Here is a 22,187-nt window from a genome sequence, read left to right on the forward strand (position 1 = left end):
AGCGTTTAACGAAATTGCTCTTTCCGTGCCCCTGTTTACTCGGGACCGATTCGTTTACCTTGCCTCGCGTTTCGTTACACTCTCGGCGCCGCGGAGCGGTTCTTTCCGCGATCGATTTCCATTTGTTCCGATCCCCGAGGGGGATGCTCGTCCGCGAGCTCCTTTGACGAAAACCGAGAACGACCACTCCCACGAGGTGCCCATGGGAAAGGGGTCGCGTTTGATGCTCAGGGGGCGGCTTGCGCGGTACGCGTGTCTCCTCCTCGCGTGTCTCTTCAGTTGTCATTGTCCCGCGTCGTCGCGAGCTTCCACGATTCGGAGCTTCCGTCGAGAGACGCCGCGGCTCGAGGATGATCTTCGCGGCGATCAAGGTCGGCCTTCTGTTCCTCGTCGTCGGGACGTCGTCGACGGTTGAAAAAGCGCGGGTCACTTACGCGAACCTGACCGGAGACTTTGTTTTGGGCGGACTGTTCCCTGTGCACCGAAGAGGCAGCGGAGGACAGAGCTGCGGCGAGATTCAAGTAAGACTCGGTGCCCGGTCTCTCCAGTTGCCGATCGTTTTGGGAGGGTGGAGGTGTCGAGTTCGTTAACCCTTAGCAGTCCTACCTTTTAACGATTTTTTCTATATTTATTTGTAGTACAATTGTACCATTTAAAGGTAACGTCTCATGGACTCCCGAATATTCTTGAATAAATAGAGCGTCGTATTAAGAGACTTCGGACCGCAAAGGGTTAACGAGTAGCGCTTCAAGCTACTTCCGGTGAAATTTGGAAATGCCTTCTGCGCGACGTCTAAGCGAATTACAAGCGACGCTTCTATTGCCATTTATGAAATCCCTTGATCAATAGTCCTTGTTATATTAAAAGTCTTTAGAGTCTTGTTCGAATTTTAATATTACTTTCGGAAGTATTCAATATATTCTAAACAGTGGATTTTCTCAAATTATCAGTATCAGCGCAGCTCGACCTGCGATCCCGCGTAGAAGGGTTAAGGATCTTATGTTAAACTTAGCTGTCGGAGCTCGGAGGATAGTGTCCCTCATTAGGGGATCGGATTCCGTGATGACACGTCAGGGACAGTTTCCGAGACGGCTGAAATCCGAAAGCCGAGTTTCAGTAATCCAGGCCGCGAAAGTGGCGAACCTAACACTACTACCAGTTAAATTGACTTGTTGAAATTCCGCGGTAGAAACTGCGAGAATGCATCTACTCAGACTTCAGTTCATTTGCAATTCAGTTTGCGCGTTGCTACGTTAGTTCCTTTAATAATTTATGAAAAACGTCTATTATCTCTTCAACCCTTTGCACTCGGAAGGTGACTCAGTCACTTGATTTGACGCGAAACTATGGAATCTGTTATTTAATTTTGAACTTTGTATAATGCTTTGACCTTGAAATGGGATAAAATATTGTTCATCAATTGTCTTCTCAAAAAATGTTGAACATTTCTAGTGAGAAACTTCCAACTGCAAAGGGTTAATTCCTTGCCGTATTATTTACTTTTGCTACTAAGTGCAAAATGGTTCTATCAGCAGTTTAGAAAAAACGCAGAGAAATTGTCCACTGCACTTGTACAAACTTTCTTTCAAGATAATATATTGATATAAACAAAATAGCTTTCTGCTTTGATCCAACAATATTCATGTTTATTAAACTAATCCCGAAATTTCCTCACGAGTCTCACTCGTCACTGTACGGCAAGGGGTTAACTGCAAAACGAAGAAATTAGTCATTTTGATCCGTCTGGTAGTTTCAGTGTCATCGTTACACTTCAGTATTGTCGATCAGTTGCCTTGATCTCTAACAACTAACCGACTGAACTCGACCTAACTCTACCAGGAAGTTCTTTGCCTTCATTTGATGATAAAGTTGTCCACTCATTCGGATGAAAATCTCTTCCAAAACGATTTCCCGCTGAAAAATTCTGCATCGGTTTTTTCTATATTTATTTGTAGCATCACAATTGTACCATTCAAAGGTAACATTTCAATGACTCCCGAGTATTCTTGAATAAATAAATGGAGCGTCACGTTAAGCTGTAATCGAATGAACTAACGTGAACCTCGAAGTGAGAAACCAAGAGCAGAAAATCGTTGATAACGATAACGATCGGAAGTTCTCCCGCTTCGCTGTAGATAGAGGACGGCATCCAGCCCCTGGAAGCTATGCTGTACACCGTCGGACGCATCAACGATGATCCCACGATCCTCCCAGGCATTCATCTCGGCGCTTTGGCCTTTGACACCTGCGACAACCCCGGCTACGCGTTGCAGCAGGCGTTCTATTTCGTGAAAGGTAATCCCGTTTCGAAAGTTACGGTCGATCATCGCCTGTAAACGATGGTCCTCGTCGTGTCGAACGAAGTCACGGTTCATCCGGGAAACGTCAAGCTACAGTCGATCGAAAACGATTTCCCCGGCAGGTCTGATCGCGAGCGGCGCTCGGCGCGGCGAGCATGACTACCGGTGCGAGGACAGCAGCACGCCGAAGTTTATGAACGGAGGATTCGACGACGTGATCGCGGTGCTCGGCGCGCAATCGAGCTCCGTTACCATTCAGGTGAAGCGTCGGTGAAAGGACCCGTACACGTTGACATTTCCGGCGATTTCCCGGCATCGTTACTAGCGACATCGAGTCTCTTAGAGTTTCGTGATTTGATTGTGACATGGGGAATGACTTATTTTGGTTGATCGGTACTTTAAGTTCTGTTTAAAGAGAATTGAAAGTTTTGGATATATTTTATGTCTAACGTTGAAATTTTCGGCGATTTCCCAGCATCGTTGCTAGCGACATCGAGTCTCTTAGAGTTTCGTGATTTAGTTGTAACGTGGGAAATGTCCAATTTTAGCTGATCGGTATTTTAACTTCTGTTTTAACGAAGAACACTGCAATTTTTTGACATATCTATCTAGTAAAGAATCCGATGCTTCTTATTATGATTAAAAATATAGATTACGAAAGAATTTCTGTTAATTTCAAGCTAATCCCAAAAACCGGGCATTTCCTATGTTACAACCTAATACAAATGAAAAAGCTCCATGGCTTTTCTGACAATGGTCCTTCGTTTCGAAGGAACTGAGTGTTAAGTTTGTATTACCATAACAGCACGATTAACCTACTACAACAAGTGGTAGAAATTCCTTTGGTTAGGTTGGAATTCTTTTTCCTCCGTTTTCTTCGTTTTCCTTTGAATTATAATCTCTAAATAACCTGTGTTTCATTATAGCAATATCATTTATCATCTTATGAGAGTTTCTCATGCTACACATGTGCCGTAACATGTATAGTGTTTCATTCGAAAGAAATTGTCAAACGGACAGTGAAAAGCTCAACGTGTACGAGGGACTTTAGAGTGTGGAAGGTTTCGATTCGATCGTCGACGTTGGGTCTGCAGGTAGCATCGGTTCTGGCGCTGTTCTCGATGCCGCAGATCTCTTACATGGCCACCTCGCCGTTCTTGAGCAGCAAGGAGAGGTTTCCGCAGTTCTTTCGCACGGTACCGAGCGACGTGAACCAAGCGCGCGCCATGCTCGAGATACTTCGGTGCGTACGTTCGATTGCAAGAGAAATCGCGAGGCAATGGGTTAAGATTCAATACGTTAATAAGTTAAAATGTTGACACCTTAACGAGATCAATTACTAACGTATAACGCATCTGCGAACGCATCAATGTACGAAATATTGAAAGAAAATAGTTCTCCTCGATGCATGTGAGATTTCTTAATTCGATCAAAGAAAACGTCGTCTGTATCTCATTAGAAAATATTGAATATTCTCGGTGAAAAACTTGCGGAGTGCAAAGGGTTGAAAGTTCGCTACACGCAGGCAGTTCGAGTGGACGTACGCCTCGATCGTCTACTCGGATTCGGAGTACGGCGACCACGGCTACGAGACGATCGCCTCGCTGGCAGCCGAGTACTCCGTTTGCTTCACCACTCCGCACCGGATCAAAGAGGAACGCTTCGCGGCCGAAGATTACGACAACGTGGTCCGCGCGATCGCCGATAAGACCGATGTCCGAGGTAAATCGCGTTCCCGCGTCACGCTTCGATTTCGAACATTTGAAATTTGAAACATTTGAAACGAACGTTGAGTCGCGCGTCGATTTCAGTGGTGGTGCTGTTCGCCGAGAAGTCGACGACCTTCCGCGTCCTGGAGGCGGCGAAGAGGCTCGGCCTCGACTCGAGGTTCGTCTGGATCGGCAGCGACTCCTGGCCGGACCGGAAGGACGAAGAGAACAGAGTGCTGGAGGGCGCGCTCGCCGTGCAACCCCTGTACGCTCGGCTCTCGGGCTTCGACGAGTACTTCACGGGCTTGACCCTTGAGCACGAGAGGTCGAATCCTTGGTTCCGCGAGTTCTGGTTCAAGTACCACGGCTGCGCGAACCAGACGGAACTGGCTGCTCGCGAGGTGAGAGGTTTTGAAGGATTCAGTGTTGTATTAGGTTGAGGTATATGCGAATGTCTGGTTTCTAGGATCAGCTTGAAATTAACACATTGCGTATTGGTAATTTTTAGAAAACTGAATTGTGCGGATGGCAATTTTCGAGGTCAATTTATATCGGTATATATAGAGAAACAGATATATTGTTATGTGATATATTTTAAATAGATGATCAGTTCGAATGAAATTTTGTATTTCAATGCTGTGGCAATTGGCGAATGATTTCAGCGACGGGTCGGCTGCACGGATCCAAGCCTCAGAATCGACCGAAGCAACGGCTACAAGCAACGGCGGTTCCTGCATTTCGTTCGAGACGCGGTTTACGCGGTGGCGTACGCTCTGCACGACGCGCAGAGGGACGTGTGCGGCGAGAGTTACGTCGGCGTTTGCGATCGAATGCGGTCCATGGACGGAAAGACTTTCTCCGGTTACCTGACTAAAGTGTCTTTCAAAGGTGGGTGCTAACTGCTGTCTACAGACATTTTTTTACTTCACTTCGAACTGATGGAACAACTGTGGCAAAGAGATGCGGAGTATTGTAGTGAGAAGGAGCGAGACAGACGCTTTAGATTCTTAAACAAATTAATTAACTCATTCACTGCTAGTCACGAATATACTAGCAAGAGATTGCCAGTTCGGTACGATCTTGGTTGTATTTGAAAAGCATCGCAATATAAAGCAAAATAAATTGGAAGTACAAATGAAATCACACATTTTATGCTAGCAGTGAATGGGTTACTATAAGCTTTGCCATTGTTATAAAGGAATAAGGAATATTGTATAGAATGCCTAAAATTCGATCGTTCCAGACGAAGCGGACCACGAATTCGGATTCGTAGACGAAGTCGACGGGCCACCCAGGTACTCTATCCTGAACTTCCGGCGAACATCGAACGGCTCGTACCAGTGGTTGGTCGTTGGAAACTACACGCGTAAGTCGTAGCTAACTCAACAAATAATGACAGTCGTTTAAACAAATTTATTGTGTCTATTGTGTCGATCACAGTGAACGAGCAAGGACGAGCGGAGCTTCGCCTAGACCGCAGCAAGATGAGGTTCCGCGGACACGGGGAGGCCGCGTTTCCGGCTTCCTCTTGTTCCAGACCGTGTGATCCCGATAGAATCATGGTGAGCATAGGGAGGATAATTTATCAAGATCAACTTCAGCTTTCGAATACCTTGGAAACCTCCAGTTGCTTCGAATTAAGTTTCATTGGAAACACTAAATATTCTTCATAGCTTTGCTGTATGAAATCAAGTGGTGACTGAGAGTCACCAATCGAGTGCCAAAGGTCAACACTAGAACTACCGAATTATTCTGTTACAATCATTGAGAAGAGACTAGATGCTTCTTTGCTAAATTACCGAAGAAATCTCAATAACTGTTGTCTGAGAGTTCAGAAAAATTGGAAAACTTCAAGTTTACTGCTCGGTAGTTCTAGTGTTAAATCCTCGGTAATTCTAGTGCTAAGTCTAGAAAAGAAGCCGAAGAATCGAGAAAACCGATGAAACCTAAATATCCAACTTCATAGTTCTGCCATATCAAATCAAGCGGTGACAGGAAGTCACCTTTCGACTGCAAAGCGTTAACCGTCAACCGTCCGTAGGTCAGAGCGAAAGAGGATCCTTGCTGCTGGCGTTGCCAGAGCTGCGGCCTGTACCGGTACCGGGTGGACGAGCACAGATGCGAGGACTGCGACTGGGGCACTCGTCCGACGGGGAACGGGACCAGCTGCGAGCCGATTCCCGAGGAGTTCGTCGACTACTCGAATCCATGGGCGATCGCCGCCATTTCGGTGGCCGTTCTCGGTAAGCCCTCGGCTCCCCGCGGCCGGCGTTCGTCGCGAATGACTCCGTTCTGTGCGTTCGCAGGCATGTCGTTGACCTTGTTCGTTTCCGCGGTGTTTTGGCGGTACCGCGAGACACCGATGATCAAGGCCTCCGGACGGGAGTTGTGTTTCCTACTGCTGATCGGCGCGTTCGGTTGTTTCTCGATGACGTTCCCGGTCGTGGCGAAGCCGAGCGTCGCGAGCTGCGCCGTCGTTCGCTTCGGCATCGGATTCTGCTACACCCTGTGCTACGCTGCGCTGGCAACGAAGATCAACAGGATCCACCGGATATTCAACGATCCCGGCCCAAGCCCGCGAAAGCGACGGTACGATCGCGAGTAGTGAACCGCGGGCCGTGAATCGCGTGCCGTGACCGTTCGTTTCGTTTTGTAAGAATTCTACATGAGTCACCTTAACGGCCACCGTGGTTCCATCGCTAAAATCGACGCTGTTTCTTGCAGGTACACCAGCCCTAGGTCGCAGTTAACGATCGCCTCGGTACTCACGCTCGTGGAGATCGCGTTCGACGTCGTGTGGCTGCTGAAGGAGCCGCCCGCCGTGACCAGCTCCTATCCCAGCAGGGAAGCGAACATCAGGATCTGCCGCGGATCCGAGAACGGATCGTACGTGATCGGCTTAGCGTACCCGTTCCTGTTGACGAGTAAGTTGCCATGCGTAGGGTTCTTCCGAATGAGTGACCGAGTGTGGGGTGAATGGATCGTTGTGCGGGCAAATTGGAAAGTATCGAGAAATCGACTTAACATTGACTTCTGAGAGTCATTTTCTTTCGTTAGTTCTTCGAATGTTCGGACGTTGGTTAACTGAATGTGACTAACGAAAGTCATATTAGCAGAATATTGATTTTGATTTTCAACAAATTAACCCTTTGCACTCGAGAGGCGACTCCTCGTCAGATGATTTGATACAGCAAAATTATAAACTTTGATATTTACCATTGACCTTTGTATACTGCGTCAATACGTGAAATATCGAAATAAAATAGCTTTGGTAATTTATGTATGATTTCTAGTTAAATTCATTTTAAAGAATCTCGTCTACATCTAATCAGAAAGTGTAGAACACTTCAAGTGAAAAACTTTCGAGTGGAGTTAATCCTACAGTACTTCAGCGACCTACCACTAAATATCGATCCATTCAAGATCTTATCGCTCTTGTTACAGTGGCGTCCACGTTCTACGCAGTGAAGACCAGGAAGTGTCCCGAGGGATTCAACGAGACTCGCCGCATCGGGTTCGCGAATTACGCGACGATCGTCCTGTGGCTCGCCTTCGTGCCCCTGTACCTCGCCTCCGTGAACAACGTGGTCAGAGTGATCACATTAGCGCTCTCCCTGTCTCTGAACGGACTGGTCCAGCTGCTCTGCCTGTTCCTGCCGAAGGTCTACGTGGTGCTGATCAAGCCTGAGAAGAACACCAGGGAGCTGGTGATGTCCAGACCGCAGGGCTCCTCGAATCCGACAGCGGCGATTCCGCCGGAAGCTTTCCCCTGTTGCTCGGCTGCGCCCGCCAGCCGGGCGATCCGGTCTCCAGATTTAAGCGGCTCCCGATTGTCCATCCCCGCTTCAACCTGAGCGTCATCCTTATCGAAGTCAAGATAATTGTGGGAGAAGTCAGTACAAAAGAAAGCCTGCGTTGGATGCAAAGTGCGCGATGGTGTATTTCTATAATTTCTATCATGATCGCAACAGAGGCTACGCAACCGACAACAAAGAACGTGGCTTAAACTGAACAATACCTACGACAGGTTAACCAACGGTAAGAGAATCGTTCGGTTCGTCTCCACAAACAACGTCCGCCGAGTACTCAAAATGGCGGGAGGAACGCGGATCGAACTGAAACGCTGGAAGACATCGACCATGTCACATCGAGATCGAGAAAACGAACGATCGACGTCGATCTACGGTTAGGTCGGGTGCGAACTCGAGTGCGCTTCGTCATCAAAGAAATATCTAAGAGAAACTTATGCTAAGGTCGGCGAAGTCCGCGCGAGCTACCGTCGACTCGGACGCGGAACTCGAGGAGCGAGGAACGACGAGCACGCCGGCTTCCGAAAGACGCTAGGAAACCTAAGTTGATTGAGCAGCCGAGTTGAGCGAGCCGCGCGTGCCTTGTATCTCGCTTCCTTGCATTCTGTTTGTTAACACATTGAGCGCTGACTTAAGAGACGTTTAAAGTCTGAGCAATGTATCGGTTAAAATAGTACATTTTAACACTAGGTTCACGGGCAGTTATTGTACACTTCATTCTATTCCTAAAAGAATTGATGCTTGTTCATTTAGATTATGGAGACTGGAGATTTGATGGTAATTCGGGTACATGTCAGTGTGATGACATCAATCATCGGCGTAAACATTTGCAAAATAATATTTCTAAAATCCAATGTGCGTCAATTCGACGCGTTTCGTAAACCTAGTGTTAATTGCATATTCGTCGAATCCAGAAATGGACATTCAGAAATCATTATTGCGGCGCTCAAGCGGTAGACTCAGAATCCGAAGCGTTTTCGAGACCAGCGCTCAATGTGTTAACTTTTTCGGTTAAGAACAACATTGTCGTGTAGTCATTTCCTTGCACTAGCTGTAGGTAAGCTAAATGACGCATGATTCTTTTGGAAGAATAAAAATGCAAGACGAAAGAGAACAAAGACAAAGAATTCTATTCTTCTGAAAGAACCGCAGCTGCATTTAGTTGCGAACCGTGTGCATTCAGAATGAACCAGTCGACCAGCTCCGACTCGATTATCGATCTGGACTCGCGCGTGAACGTCGCCGACCTATGCGAAGCGCGACCCCGTTGCCCGAGGCCGCGTACCTTCGCTCCAAAGGCCTTCCATGGACGGAACTGATAAGGATGTAGAAACGGTAGCGCTTGCGCTCGCGCGCACGCGATTAAGTACTTAAACATACGCTATGTACAATTCGATATCGCTGCCGGTCGTCGGTCCCGCTGGCCGACGCCGTGTTCGACGCGTTGACGGCCACCGGTGACCGGCACTCGTGGATTCCTTCGAGACGAATGATAAGGATCGAATGAAACGTTTCATGATCGTATGAGACAACTCGTGGCAGTCAACGCGTTGATGTCAGCGATACGGATTAAGGATCATAACGACGTACACTAATTGCAAACGAACTTATTCCTGATTTCTGATTAACAGCGTTATGATCCTTAACCGTGTGTCGCGAAAGTATCAATATATCACTATCACACGCTCGTGAACGCGACGGTCTTTGATAAGCCGGTCTTACACGAAAACCGGGTAAAAGTCTTCACTCGAATCGGTTAACGCCGTTTCTAACGAAGGTGTCAAGACATTTGAAATTTTCACTTAAAATTATTTTCCTAAATTATCTGTCAATTGAATTTTGAACATTTCCTGTAATGAATTTTATTATCGCTCCTGAAGAGGAAGGAAACTCGGACAGTAATTTTAATTGAAAAATTCCAAAGCTGTCTTTAACACCGTCGTCAGAAATAGTGTTAAGAACTCAGTTCATGTCTCTTCTGGTAGCAAATTAAAACGAGCTCTCGCTCTTCACTCGAATTAATTAGCACTAATTCTACCAAAGGTCTCAAGAGACACCTGAAACTTGCACTTAAAATTTCCCCAAATATGTCCTCAATTGAATCTTGGGCATTTCCTACACTTCATCTTACAATCCTTACTAAAAAAACTCGAATAGTCAATTCACATACTAAACTGGGACAATAATTTTAACACATTACGTACTGGCTAATTATCAAACAATTAAATTGAAAATCAATAGTTTCACTTGACTACTATAATGAGTGTCCGAAGAAACAGAAAATAATCTAGTTACAATTTTTATGGGGATCATACATTAATCGTATTAAATACACGATAGTTCTAGTGTTAAATGGACAATTCTAATCAAATTTAATATTCCCTTAAACGCTGTGGTAATTATCAAAGTGATATACCTAAGAGTCTTCATATAAAAACGAGATTTCTCATTACCAGTACGCAATGCAATTGAAAAATTCCAAAGCTCTTCTAACACCTTCGTCAGAGGTCCACACCAACATCAGTTCATGTCTCTTCTGGTATCAAACTAAAACGAGCTCTCGCGGTTGGTCCTGATCTGCACGGACTCAGGGCTGGGCGTCATCGCGGGATTGTCGTAAGCGTAGTCCAGAGTGGTGTCTTCGCTCGGGTGTCTGCCGGACAGCGACGTGCTGGTCGTGTTCGGCGTGTCGTTATCGATTGCGTCACAGGTGCCGGCGTTCTCCCGCGGCTGCCCGCGGCCCTGGCCGTTTCCATTTCCGGCGCCGCTTCCGTTTTCCTTCCCGTTCACCGGAATCCGGGCGGGAGCCACGGTCGCGCTGATCGTCGGCATCGCGAGCCTCGGACCGTTCCGCCTGCACGCGGCCGCTTCGACGTCGTCCGACGACTTGTTGTTGTTCTCCAGGTTGTTGTTGTTGTTCTTGTTCCCGGTGTTGTTCTGGAAAGGTGGACGAGTTAGCGGCGCGAAGCGAGTTTAGTTTCGGGTGGACTCACCTTTAGCCAGGTGGCGGGAAACGTGCCGCGGAAGGCGCCTCGCATGGTTCTCCATTTGAACAGGCTGCTCGCGAGCAGGTACGCCATTGTCGACAGCGAGAGCAGGGCCACCGCGATGGCGACCATGGCGAGGATCGACAGCCTCCCGACTTCGTCTGTCGATTCGGATATGAGAAATCTCGGTAGCGATTGCTATCGGTGACTACTGAAGCAAAGGCTTCAACCCTAATTGCACCACGTGGTTTTATAATGAATCATCTGTGACTCTCAGTCACTTGCGAGAGTAAACGGAATGATTAACACATTGAGCGCCGGCGACTTCTGAATTTGTTGCCACCACAAGTGGTTGGAACAGACTTTTGGAAATGCGAGATGAAATAATCAAAAAATTGAAGGATAGTTCAAATGCTTAAAATCACATCGTGGTCCGATTAGGGTTAATAAGAGCAACTGATAAGAGAAATACCAAAGGCGTTTACTTACTTTGTAGATTCTTGTACTCCTCCATGAGCACGTATCGCAGGTCGAGCAGGTACTCTGCAAATGAAACCGTGAATCGATCTTATGGCTGTCCAAGACGAACTACTTGATTTGACACGATAAAACTATAGAATGTCGTATTTAATGTTAAACTTTGTATAATGCCTCGATACGTGAAGCGTTGGAATAAAACAGCTTTGTTTAAACACTTAACTGGTTAAGGGACACGTGAAACTTCAAACCGAAAGGCTGGCCAAACGTCAAAGTAAACAGAAGAAGCAACAACCGAGGAATTAGCGCAATTTCAAATTTAAAAAGGAAGCATCGACTCGGGAATTAGGTAAATGCCGAGTTCCGAAGGAAAACAAGCGACAGACTAACTGAATTCCGAATGTAGAAATTGGAAATCCGGCTGATCGGATTCGTCAACACGTTAGAGTGCACATCGAACGCAACTGGTGTCAAACTGAAAATAACAATGACTAAGAACAAGCAACAACCAAGGAATTAGCGAAATTTCAAATTTAAAAAGGAAACAAGCATCGACTCAGGAATTAGATAAATGCCAAGTTCAAAGGAAAACAAGCAACAGACTATCTGAATTCCGAATGTAGAAACAGAAAATCCGACTGATCGGATTCGTTAACACGTTAGAGTGCAATCGAACGCAACTGGTGTCAAACTGAAAATAACCGTCGGCGGCGAAGCGACGCTGTCGCAGGTCGCAGGGAGCCCAGGGGTCGACGCATCGCAACAAGTTTCAGCGTGTGCAGGGGCCTTTAGGTGGCCAGGTCCGACTGCGGCTCTTTCTCCTGGCGGGGAAAGGGAGAAAGGGAGAAAGGAGAGGAGAGAAGCTTGTAACCAGGATATCGGTTGCGGGAAGACGGGGGAAAGGGAGAGGACCGAGGAAAGAAAAGGTTGGCGTGCAGGCGAGCGAACGGGCGGGCAGGGGAGGAACAGGCGCACGGTGAGTCATCGAACGCGTTCGCGTGATGGGAAGTCGTTAGAGGGACGGTGGTCAGGTGTAAAGTCAACGGACTCGCGGCCACCTTCCGTACGGCACTCGGAAAACGCTTGGCCCACTACCTGCGCGTCTTCGGGTCGACGCCGAGCAGGTCTGCTTTTCGTGCTGCCGATCGACCGGGGCTTCGATTTTCGACGTGAACTAGAAACGTCTACACGTGCCACGTGAAACGCGTCGAGCCACGAGGATGATGATGATTCCTATCTGACGCGTGTTGCACGTGAACCGTTGAACAATTAGTTTTACGCTGGAACTACGTAACAGTAAAATGACTGGTTTCGGTTTGTTTGTTTAGCAAGCATTGATATCTTAATAATTCACTCAATGAAATGATTATTCGCACACATTTCTATATTATAAATAATACCCATTGCGGTGACATTCAGTTCGATGAACGTGCAATGGTAATAATCCAGTCGAATGATTTAATATTGTACTTTTTCCATTTTGTGTATTTTGCTCTATGAAATCGTGCGGCGTTCAACGTGTTAAAAGCATTGAATACTCGAAATGATCTTGAAAATAAATAGCTTCATTTGAGTACTATAATGAATGTCTGAAGAAACCGAAAATAATCTGTTGTTACAATTTTTATGGGAATTGCATATTAATCGTATTAAACTCTCGGTAGTTCTAGTGTTAATTAGCCGAATTTTGGTGACTTCGTTTTTCACGGAAATTTCATCCTTTGGAGTCGAAGCGTCGAAGACCGTTGCTCACGTGTGCAGGTGAACACACGCGTGGGTCTTCGCTTTTTATGGTGAGATCTTGGTTTTTACGATTGCTCGGGTAAGTTGATTTGATAGTGTGCTGAGTGGAATATAGGTCAATCGACGTTTTAAGGGACACTCTTAGAGGTTTTATGGTAATATGGAGATAAGCTGATTTGATTGCTTGGCACTTCTAGTGTTACTCGCGAAGCGAGTATTTGAAACGAGGATTTCGAATTGTGAAGGGCGCTTATCATTGGTTCGGTCCGACTCCGACTGAAACGACAGGTTCCGAGCTTAATTATGCTTTCGAGCCTGAATCGTTAGCGTCCCGACAAATGAGTCAGAAACCGATGCAGTTAAGCTAATCTCTTGATATTTCCTGATTCTTATCAATTCATGAATAATATTCCGTTCAGCTATTTGCGGACGAACGTCGACATGTGTCGAGATATTCATATTTGCAACGCCAAGTCGCGAACAAATGATTTAATTACTAAAACAGCAGATCAATTTCCCTTTCCCAATGATCTAAACAATATATAATTCAGCTTTAATGAGAAATGAGAAATGCTATAACAATTCTTCCTTATTTTCCTTCTCAATAGGAAATTTCGATGTGTGGAAAATCGAATAATTCTAGGCTAGTTTCTTTAATATTCATTAAAATATTTAATATAACTGGTGCAATATTGGAGCCTACAGAGTTCAAAGGGTTAGATGCTCGGTAGTCCTAGTGTTAACCGCGTCAGCCGAATTTTGGTGGCTTCGTTTTTCACGAAAATTAATTACTAAAGCAGATCAGTGCGTAATCTCCCTTTCCCAATGATCCAAACAATATTCATCTTCATCTGCCGACAATTTCCTATATTTCAAAAAATCTTCGTTAAACTAATTCGATCTCCATCGAACAGCTCTTTCCATCGCTCCTAAACCTGTAATCATTTCAGAAGCCAGTACTTTCTCCAACGTTTCCCAACCACATTCGCTTCTATCGACTCAAACGCTCCTACTCATCGAATACATTCACACGCGTCCCCATTCGTTCGTCGCGTTTCGTACGTAACATTTTCAAGAAGAATCTCCCAACTAAAACAGTTCACGAGGAAAACAACGGGACGCCTGCGAGCGGCAATACAAATTGACCTTTAGTGGGAAACCTGTTTCTTCCGTTACGTCACCCTCGAATTCGTGAGACGAAAGCTCCGGCTCCCCGAGCAAAATCGCCCCCTTACCTTGACAGTGAATCGCGCATTCCTTCGGCAGGTAGTTCGAGCTCCCGTTGGTGCAAATGGAGGAGCACGACTGGCATCGGTTGTTGTACTTGTTGCAGTACTCTTTGGAGGTGCAGTACTTGCCGCCGCATTCGACCTCCGGCATGTTCATTCCCTCGATCGTCGGCCCCATGATCAACAGGCCCACGGCGAGGCCCAGGATCCTCATGTTGCCACTCGGGGGCCGCCGATCGCTAGCGTCTCCCGCGTTCCTCGAGCGTCTCTTCTCTTAACGCCTGTCCAGCGGGACCTCGTCGACGACGGGCATGTCCGTCCTGAAACTGTGTTCCATCCGATCGATCGCATTCGAAACGCTGGTCTCGAGAAAATTAAAAGTAATGCCTTCGATCTTCGAGATTAACGGTTCTTAAAGTTTGCGGCGAAGTTGGGACGCGAAGTGATTTGAGTATGGAAAAGGTGTTGACGATGGGTTTTGGACGCTTTAATTTAACGCATGGAATGTTAGAAATGTTTATGGGATATAAGTTCTGTCTAATTTGAGTGTGTCAGGGTTTTGTAAACATTTTGAAGATCTAAGTTCTATTTAATTTGAGTGTGTCAGGGTTTTATAAATATTTTGAGGATTGAACTTCCATCTAATTTGGATGTATCAGAGTTAAGAAAAGAAAATCGTAAGTAATGTCTTCGATCTTCGAGATTAACGGTTCTTCGCGTTTATGTCGAAGTTGGGAAGGGCACGAAGTGATATGAGTATAGAGAAGGTATAAGTTAACGATAGGTTTAGGACGCTTTAATTTAACGCATAGAACGGTATAAATATTTCTGAGATCTAAGTTCTATCTAATTTGAGTGTGTTACGGTTTTATAAACATTTCCAAGATCTAACTTCCTATTTAAATGTGTCTTTTAAAATCTAAACTTCCATCTAGTTACCTTCCAACAACGATTTTCCTAAGAACAATAGAATAAACTACACCATAACGAATACAAACCTACTACCAGAGGAACGACAATTAAAGGTAAAACTGACAAGAAGTTGCCACAAAGGAGGAGATAAAGAAAAAACAGAGAAAGAGTGACGAGCAGAACCGCAGAAACAGAGAGAAAGACAAGGAAAGACGCGGCGTGAGTCATCCGCAGATATCGCGGCGAAAGACGGACTAGTTTCGAGCGATTCCATGTTGAACGGACCGCTCGTCCTTGCGCCGCGACGCGCGTTGCGTTTCGATCGATCGCGGCGAATCTTCGATCCGTTTGCCACGGGAAAACCGATGTCGTGTCGGCCGTTCTTCGTTCTCGTCGTTTCGACCCAGTGTTCGCCATTCCCGAGTCGCACTTCCGGTCCCCCGAATCGTTCGCGCGCCGCGAACCGAAGCGTGGAACGTTAGATAACACTAATAACACTCGACAGCTCCTATGCGAACGACTCTGATCCTAAGAAATTAATTATTCCAGCGACGCTCTGCAATTTGCATTCGAGCTCCGCGAATGAATGGACGTAAGTAATAAAAACGACGACCCATTGCGAACGCGCGTAACTGTGACGAACGAGAACCCACTCGACCAGTTGACTCCGAGTACACTCGCCATCTTGGAACCCGAGGGAACGCCGACTGTTTCGTTTCGTTTCCCTTCGCCCTATTTCAACGCTAGATCTACAATAAGTCGATATCACTATTTCAACGCTAGATCTAAGGAACGACTCGATTTCACTCATATCGAATTCTATAAGCATTATTTAGTAAACGTTCGAGTTCATTTTTATCAACGCAGTTTCCCTTTGCCCTATTTCAAAGCTAGATCTACGGGAACGAGTCGATTTCACTCATTGAATTCTATAAGCATTATTTGCTAAACCTTCGAGTCAATTTCTATCAACGCAATTATGCGAATGTATCCTAATTCTCTCAAACCTCCGATTCCTAAGATCTAAACGAACGTACAACAATTGTTCCACCAACGGAGTAAACGTCAGTAGATCTATCGTTAACATCAGCATTCCTCGAGTCCGTGTCCTCGTTATCCTATGACACACGGTTATCTATACCGTTACGCATCAGTACCAGTACAACAAAAACCCACGAATAAATACCATCTACATAAAAACCTGCAGAAACCACGAAGAACAGTAAGAAAATCGAAACACCGACGGAAACGGCGTGCCAGGCGCCTCTTGGTACCGGATGGACGCGTTCGGGGCGTCACGTACGCGAGCGTCCGTCGACATCGCGGTCCCCGTCAAAACACGGCTGTCGCCGAGGCTCGGGTGTCGGCCGAAACTCCGTCGGCGGAGCGAGAAATCGGGAAACGGCGTTTTTCCTGTTAGGGACCGGGGCCGCGAGCGGTCGAGCGATCGGCAGGAATGCCGTCGGACCGGTTCCGACTTCGCCGCAAGCGTGCCAACCGTGAAACAGTTTCTAGAAGCCCACGCATTCCGGGTCGCGTCGGGATCCACGAAACATCGACGCCTGGGCGAGCCGATCGCTCGGAAATGGCGGCGCCCGGCCCGGGAGCGTCGAGCGCGTTCCGTCGTCCTTGCCCCGGCGGCGATGGCTGCTGGATCCTCGCGCCTGCGCCCGGCCACGACGCGAATTCAACCGATTCGACTTCCCTTTCGCGACGCGATCCCGCTGGATCCGGCGCGGTCGCGAGCCGATCGACGGCCGATCGGCTCGCGCGGCGGGACCGCGGTCCGACTTACTTGGCGGTGACGTTTCGTCGAGCGATCGGGACGGGCTGCTCCAGGATCGGCGGACTCGGCTGGATCGTCAGTGGAGGTCTACGAGCTCGCATATCGTCGATGGCCCGGAACGCGCCGCCGCGTCGACCCGTCGCGGTAAACTGCCGGTCGCGGGCCGCGCGCGCTGCCTCCTGCCACGCACCTGAATCCCACCTCTCCGCCGGTGGACCTTTCCTTTCCCCTCGAGCCGCCCCTGCCGTTCGTCTCTTACCTGCTCTCTACCGTTGCGAGTCTTCGGAGCTCTGACGTACCTGTTGCGAGACACGTCGCTTTCGACGCTGGAACTGCCGAGAATTGTCTTCGAATTGTTCTGTGGAAAGGTGCTATTGTTGACGGCTCGCTATTCGGCTCGTGCTGAACCGGTTTTTTAGGACTTTCTCGGAGATCTTATCTGTTGAGCAACTGGAACATCCGGTAGTTCTGGAGTCACGGCTTTTGGGACGGAATGCGGAAAGTGTAGGTGTATTGATGAATTCGCGTTGTCGATGAAGGTCTTGGATGTTGAATTGCGTGGTTTGTAGAGCTGTTTCGCTGAGTGGATTGTGGGAATTTGGTGTTCTGCGTGTTGACACTAGACCTACCGATCACAAACTACAGATTTTGTAGAAGCCGTATGCTGTTTATTGAGATTTCGGTTTTTGCTGTTACTGAATTAATCATTTTTGATAGTATCTGTATCTTCTCGGTAATTGTAAAAGGAAATCGGAAATGACATTCTATCTGGTAGTTCTAGTGTTAAGGTGTACATTTGAAACTGTTGCGCAGGGAAGCTTCCTGTGGGTACCTCGTTGAGAAAGCTGAGTTTGGCAATCTTTGATAGTGTCATGGTAGCATCGAGCGTAGACCAACTGATACGATCGATTTACTTGCTGAATTTCATTCCTTTGTAATATACAGTAAATCATCGATCACTGTTAATCAATGAATAACAATGTTCGCTCACAGGGGATCTGGAGATCAACTGACAGTACCTTCACTATCAAACGAATGCACGCATTCACAGTAACCAAGATTCCCTCGGAACTCGTACAAGGATAAACTTGAGGAAAAAGACAAGCGATTCGAGTTTGTCGCCGTTTACGCGCTTTATTTCTCTTCGTCGAACGGTCGGACCGAGCCGGTCAGCGATCGGGCTCGGTCTTCGTCTCGCACACGCTCGTGGGACATTCTTTTCGTTCGTGTTCGTACAAAATATATATCATTGTAACGATTCGTATCTACGATAATCGGTTTGTAATAATCGTAATCGTAATCATATCATAATCATAATAAAAATAATAATAATCATCGTAATAGTAGCAATAATATTATAATGACGATGATAACCGCGAGAAAGACCGGAAGAAAGGAGTGTAGAGGATCGTCAGGATCAGGACATCGTAGGAGGAGAAGGGAGAGGGGTGGGAACAGAAGGAGGACAGCAAACGATTCAGTCTGTACTGCGTTGCCATCGGGCGATCGCGCGGCCTCCCGTTCCCCGACGTCGCGTTCGGCATCGATCGTCAACGGTCAACGGTCCCAAAGGTGTTCCACATTCGAGGCGAAAAATCGAGATTGATTAACCGCTATCAAACTCGATTTTCGTCGCCGCCAAACCTCTCCCAAACGTATCGGTCCCAAGAAACGATCGACGCGTCGGCGGACGAGCGGGGACGCGGGAAGGATCGCTGGACGTCGATCGCCCTCGCAGACACGTCGCACCGCGTCGGGCAGGCGTTTCCGCTCCGTGTTCTCCGGACGCGTGTAGCCGGCACGCGGCTCGGATCGCAGCACGTCACAGGCTCCAGCCGCCGTAACTGCACAGGCACAAACTCCAGCAACCCGGCCGCGCCGAGGCGGCGGCGTCCGTCGAGGCGCGCCGCTCGGGGCCGCCGGGCCGCCGGATCCTCTATCCTCGGATGGTCCCGTGGCCGGCGAACCTCTCGGGGTTCCCGGTCACGGAGAACCGCCGGGTCATCTCGGCCGGCGACGTCGGCGACGGCGGCGACGACGAGGCCTCGCGCTCCGAGCCGGGCAACGACACCGGCACCACGTTCTGCACGTAGTGCGTCAGCCGCGTCGGCAGCGAGCCGGCGTTCAACTGGTAGAACGCGATCAGCTGCAGCAGGTCGTAGAACTTCGTCACTCCTTTGTCCAGGGTGTACAGCCAGCAGTTGCAGCGCTCGTCGAAGACCTGGAAGGTTTGTGGATTAGTCGGTTGCCGTTGGCGGATGTTGGGTGTTTCTCGCTGGAGATGGCTTACCGGTTGGATCTGAGCGTGGAACACTTTGTCGCTGTATTTGTAGGTGAGCACGTAGGCTCCCAGGTTGCTCTTGCTCTCGCGCACCAGGAACACCCTGGAAGGTGAAGAATGATGCAGGTTTAGTTTGGATTGAGAGATCGATGAGTTCTAGGTTGAGACAGGGGCAGTGACAGATGTAAAAACTTCCATGGTTTTAACCTCTTGCCATGTAATAAAGGGTTAGACTCGTGGTGAAGATTTTAAACAGAATTTAACGAATATAATTGTTAATTTTTGTCAATACAATTGAGTACTCTTCTGTTACGAATTGTTATAGCTTAGAGTAAATGTAGATGTAGAATATCCCTAGAACTTCTGTCCTTTTCTAATAAATTTCTAATAACAGTGAGTGTGTTGATCATAGTTGAGAAAGAAATCGTAGGTCAAGGGGTTAACCCTTAGCACTCCAGGTTCTTTTGTAATCTATCTGCAACTAATTTTTATAGTGTTCCTAGAGAAAATTAGAAATATAACATTTCTTCGATCTTTTATTTTCCTTCTTAGCAGAAAATTTGGATGTGTGGAAAATTGAATAATTTTAACGATGAGATTCAATGAAATATTCAATATTACAACTGGTGCAATATTGGAGCCTACAGAGTTCAAAGGGTTAACCCTTTGCCCAAGAGCACTTTGGACCACAAAGGGCTAAAGTATACGAAACCTTTGGCAGATTCTGTCAAAGTAGTTATAATGCCTAGATAATGGAGAATAAGGGAATGTACTGATTTCTTGCTGTTCGAGTAGTTCAATCATTCATTTGCTATTTGGTATTCTAAAAGTGACAGTCTAATCTACGTGAAATATCAGCGATGGATTAAAACAAAAGCTACAAATTTTCAAATACTGTAGCAACTCCACTAATTTCAGCCACGAGCTCACTGGTCCCTGCTGTACTTGAAAACTCGTTCGTCTCTCGGTGTAGATCGAGCTGAGGGAAAAGCGACCGGCTTACCCGTCCACGGAGCCGTGATCCCTGACGATAGCCGCCGCGATGTCTCTCTTCAGGCCCCTGTGAAACCACGGTTGCAGAACATGGACACCGTCGTCGAGCCCGTGCAACCTGACCATCGCGCAGCCTGGCGGTGGTCTCGAGAATGGCCTCCAGGTTCGCCTCCAATCGATCCCCTCGCTCTCCGCGATATCCTTCGCTTCCTTTGGATCCTCCACGATCCTCCCGACGCTTCCCGTGAAGTCCATAGCCACGCGCGACCGCACCGATTCCTATCGACACGCAGATCGCTCGTTAGAAACTTAGGAAACCGCTCTTCCGCCGGTCCCGACGGTCAACGCGACGAATCGACGACCTCGCGATTATTCGTTTAAACCGATGCGTCGCGACGGTGCAAAAAGAGAAAGAAGGAAAGTATATTAACCCTTTGTACTTTAGGTTGTTTTGTAATCTATCAGCAACTAATTTTTATAGTATTAGCGAAAATGAGAAATGCTATAACATTTCCTGGATTTTTTTACTTGTTAGTACAAAATTTGGATGTGGGAGAATCTAATAATTTTGGGGTAGCTTCTTTAAGATTCGTTGAAATATTTAATATTCTAACTGGTGCAATATTGGAGCCTATAGAAACACTACAGAAACTCTACTACACTACTCTACAGAAAAACTGGGAAATTTCAATTTGACTGCTCGGTAGTTCTAGTGCTAAGTCCAGAAAAGAAACCGAAGAATCGAGAAAACCGATGAAAACTAAATATCCAACTTCATAGTTTCGCTGAATAAATCAAGCGGTGACTGAGGTTCACCTCTCGAGTGCAAAAGGTCAACACTAGAACTCCCGAACTCTCCTTTTGCAATCATTTCCTTTGTTAAATTACCGAAGGAACTGCCTTAGTAACAGGCAAACTGATCACAACTTAATTGAAATCTCAATAGCTGTCTCAGAGTTCCCACAGAAAATTTAAAAACCATCAATTTGACTGCTAGGTAGTTCTAGCGCTAAGTCCAGAAAAGAAACCGAAGAATCGAGAAAACCGATGGGTTCTGAAATATTTCTGATGTAACAGTTCCTCGAAGAGAAGTGGGCTATCTCTCCCCGGCTTGCCCTGCAGCGATCTTTAAATATTTATCCGTCGGAACGGCGGTTCGTTCGAACACACAGTCAGCGTAATCGCAGCCTTAGAGCTCGCGATACGCGAGTATCGAATCGCGATCGGTTCCTAGCCCGCCGCGCGCGCGGACACGGGGCGAAGCGACGCGACGCTCGCGTAGCCTCCGGATGATCGATAGCCGGCCGCGCGTAGCAACGGCCGGCCGCCTCGGGGTCTTTGCTCCGTTTTCGAAAGCGGCGTTTCGGCGCGCGATCGTTCCCAACGTCGCGGAAATCGCGGCCGATCGGCCGGACCGTCGTGCGAAACGGACGAGACTCACATTGGACGCGTTGTAGGTGGAGTATCGTTCCTTCATGGCATCCCCGCCGGCTTGCTCGCACTGTTTGTTCTTGAAGGCTCTGTAGTTGTCCCTGAGCTGCTTGCCGTACTGCAAAACCAGAGCACGTCAACTAACAATACGGTGAATTAACATTTAGACCGCCTAACATTCGACTGCCGCGTCATTTGTTGGATATACGAGATATAAGAATGATAGTGGAGCAATTGTTAGAGTCTCAGCTTCTCAATTTCTGGATAATGAAGAGAACCGTTTCGAGTACACGGAAGTTTCGATGATTGTTCACGTGGCGCGAAGATGAAAATTCTTTGAAATGTACAAAATCTTCAACGGATGAAGCTAAATTATACATTAATTGCTTAAATAATAGCGAAAACAGAAACTACACGCTAATCTCTTGCTGTCCGAGTAATTCAATCATTTTCCCGCGACTCAGTCTTCCAAATATGAATATTTCATCTCATCGAAATGTCGACATTCGTCTGCAAAGGGTTAAAAACCG

At 47.1% G+C, this 22,187-nt stretch overlaps 4 protein-coding genes across 12 annotated transcripts in view; 2 read left to right on the plus strand and 2 right to left on the minus strand.

Annotated features, from left to right (window-relative positions):
• The first annotated feature begins 101 nt into the window (after positions 1-101).
• On the plus strand, positions 102-6,614 carry LOC116424455 (metabotropic glutamate receptor 8). The gene is made up of 11 exons (XM_076367843.1): positions 102-521; positions 2,136-2,295; positions 2,423-2,559; positions 3,395-3,543; positions 3,826-4,022; positions 4,112-4,410; positions 4,672-4,897; positions 5,253-5,375; positions 5,450-5,571; positions 6,051-6,252; positions 6,316-6,614. The coding sequence occupies exons 1-11, from the start codon at positions 351-353 to the stop codon at positions 6,612-6,614; spliced, it is 2,085 nt and encodes a 694-aa protein (XP_076223958.1). The 5' UTR covers positions 102-350.
• Positions 6,615-6,674: 60 nt separating this feature from the next.
• Positions 6,675-7,863, plus strand: LOC143174544 (metabotropic glutamate receptor-like). Its single transcript, XM_076367844.1, has 2 exons — positions 6,675-6,933; positions 7,454-7,863. The coding sequence occupies exons 1-2, from the start codon at positions 6,675-6,677 to the stop codon at positions 7,861-7,863; spliced, it is 669 nt and encodes a 222-aa protein (XP_076223959.1).
• A 61-nt stretch (positions 7,864-7,924) lies between these two features.
• Positions 7,925-17,926, minus strand: LOC116424469 (uncharacterized). 2 transcript variants are annotated; one of them, XM_076368086.1, is made up of 5 exons: positions 16,962-17,926; positions 14,261-14,580; positions 11,295-11,348; positions 10,812-10,966; positions 7,925-10,755 (listed from the first exon to the last, which is right to left on the minus strand). In XM_076368086.1, the coding sequence occupies exons 2-5, from the start codon at positions 14,466-14,468 to the stop codon at positions 10,366-10,368; spliced, it is 807 nt and encodes a 268-aa protein (XP_076224201.1). In that variant the 5' UTR covers positions 14,469-14,580; positions 16,962-17,926; the 3' UTR covers positions 7,925-10,365. The 2 variants fall into 2 exon arrangements, with proteins under 2 accessions (XP_076224201.1, XP_031826762.1); XM_031970902.2 differs by lacking the exon at positions 16,962-17,926 and adding an exon at positions 16,353-16,830.
• Positions 17,927-18,060: 134 nt separating this feature from the next.
• LOC116424508 (growth factor receptor-bound protein 14) overlaps positions 18,061-22,187 on the minus strand; it is a 33,638-nt gene continuing 29,511 nt past the window's right edge. For all 8 annotated transcript variants that reach the window (XM_031971007.2, XM_076368079.1, XM_031971008.2 and 5 more), the window contains 4 exons: positions 21,668-21,775; positions 20,237-20,505; positions 19,243-19,336; positions 18,061-19,173 (listed from right to left, as the gene is read on the minus strand). In XM_031971007.2, the coding sequence (XP_031826867.2) occupies positions 18,889-19,173; positions 19,243-19,336; positions 20,237-20,505; positions 21,668-21,775 (756 nt within the window). In that variant the 3' untranslated portion in view covers positions 18,061-18,888. The remainder of the gene's footprint in view (positions 19,174-19,242; positions 19,337-20,236; positions 20,506-21,667; positions 21,776-22,187) is intronic.

Source organism: Nomia melanderi, chromosome 5, assembly GCF_051020985.1.
Source record: "Nomia melanderi isolate GNS246 chromosome 5, iyNomMela1, whole genome shotgun sequence".
Classification (NCBI taxonomy): Eukaryota; Metazoa; Arthropoda; class Insecta; order Hymenoptera; family Halictidae; genus Nomia; species Nomia melanderi.

Excerpts from the sequence above, each read along its gene's own strand:
- LOC116424455 (XM_076367843.1), top strand. The coding sequence starts at position 351 with ATGATCTTCGCGGCGATCAAGGTCGGCCTTCTGTTCCTCGTCGTCGGG. Across the intron at positions 3,544-3,825 it reads GCCATGCTCGAGATACTTCG|GCAGTTCGAGTGGACGTACG; the intron begins GTGCGTACGTTC and ends CGCTACACGCAG. Across the intron at positions 5,572-6,050 it reads GTGATCCCGATAGAATCATG|GTCAGAGCGAAAGAGGATCC; the intron begins GTGAGCATAGGG and ends AACCGTCCGTAG.
- LOC143174544 (XM_076367844.1), top strand. The coding sequence starts at position 6,675 with ATGAGTCACCTTAACGGCCACCGTGGTTCCATCGCTAAAATCGACGCT. Across the intron at positions 6,934-7,453 it reads GTACCCGTTCCTGTTGACGA|TGGCGTCCACGTTCTACGCA; the intron begins GTAAGTTGCCAT and ends CTCTTGTTACAG.
- LOC116424469 (XM_076368086.1), bottom strand. The coding sequence starts at position 14,468 with ATGAGGATCCTGGGCCTCGCCGTGGGCCTGTTGATCATGGGGCCGACG. Across the intron at positions 10,967-11,294 it reads GGAGTACAAGAATCTACAAA|ACGAAGTCGGGAGGCTGTCG; the intron begins GTAAGTAAACGC and ends CCGAATCGACAG. Across the intron at positions 10,756-10,811 it reads TTCCCGCCACCTGGCTAAAG|AACAACACCGGGAACAAGAA; the intron begins GTGAGTCCACCC and ends CCACCTTTCCAG.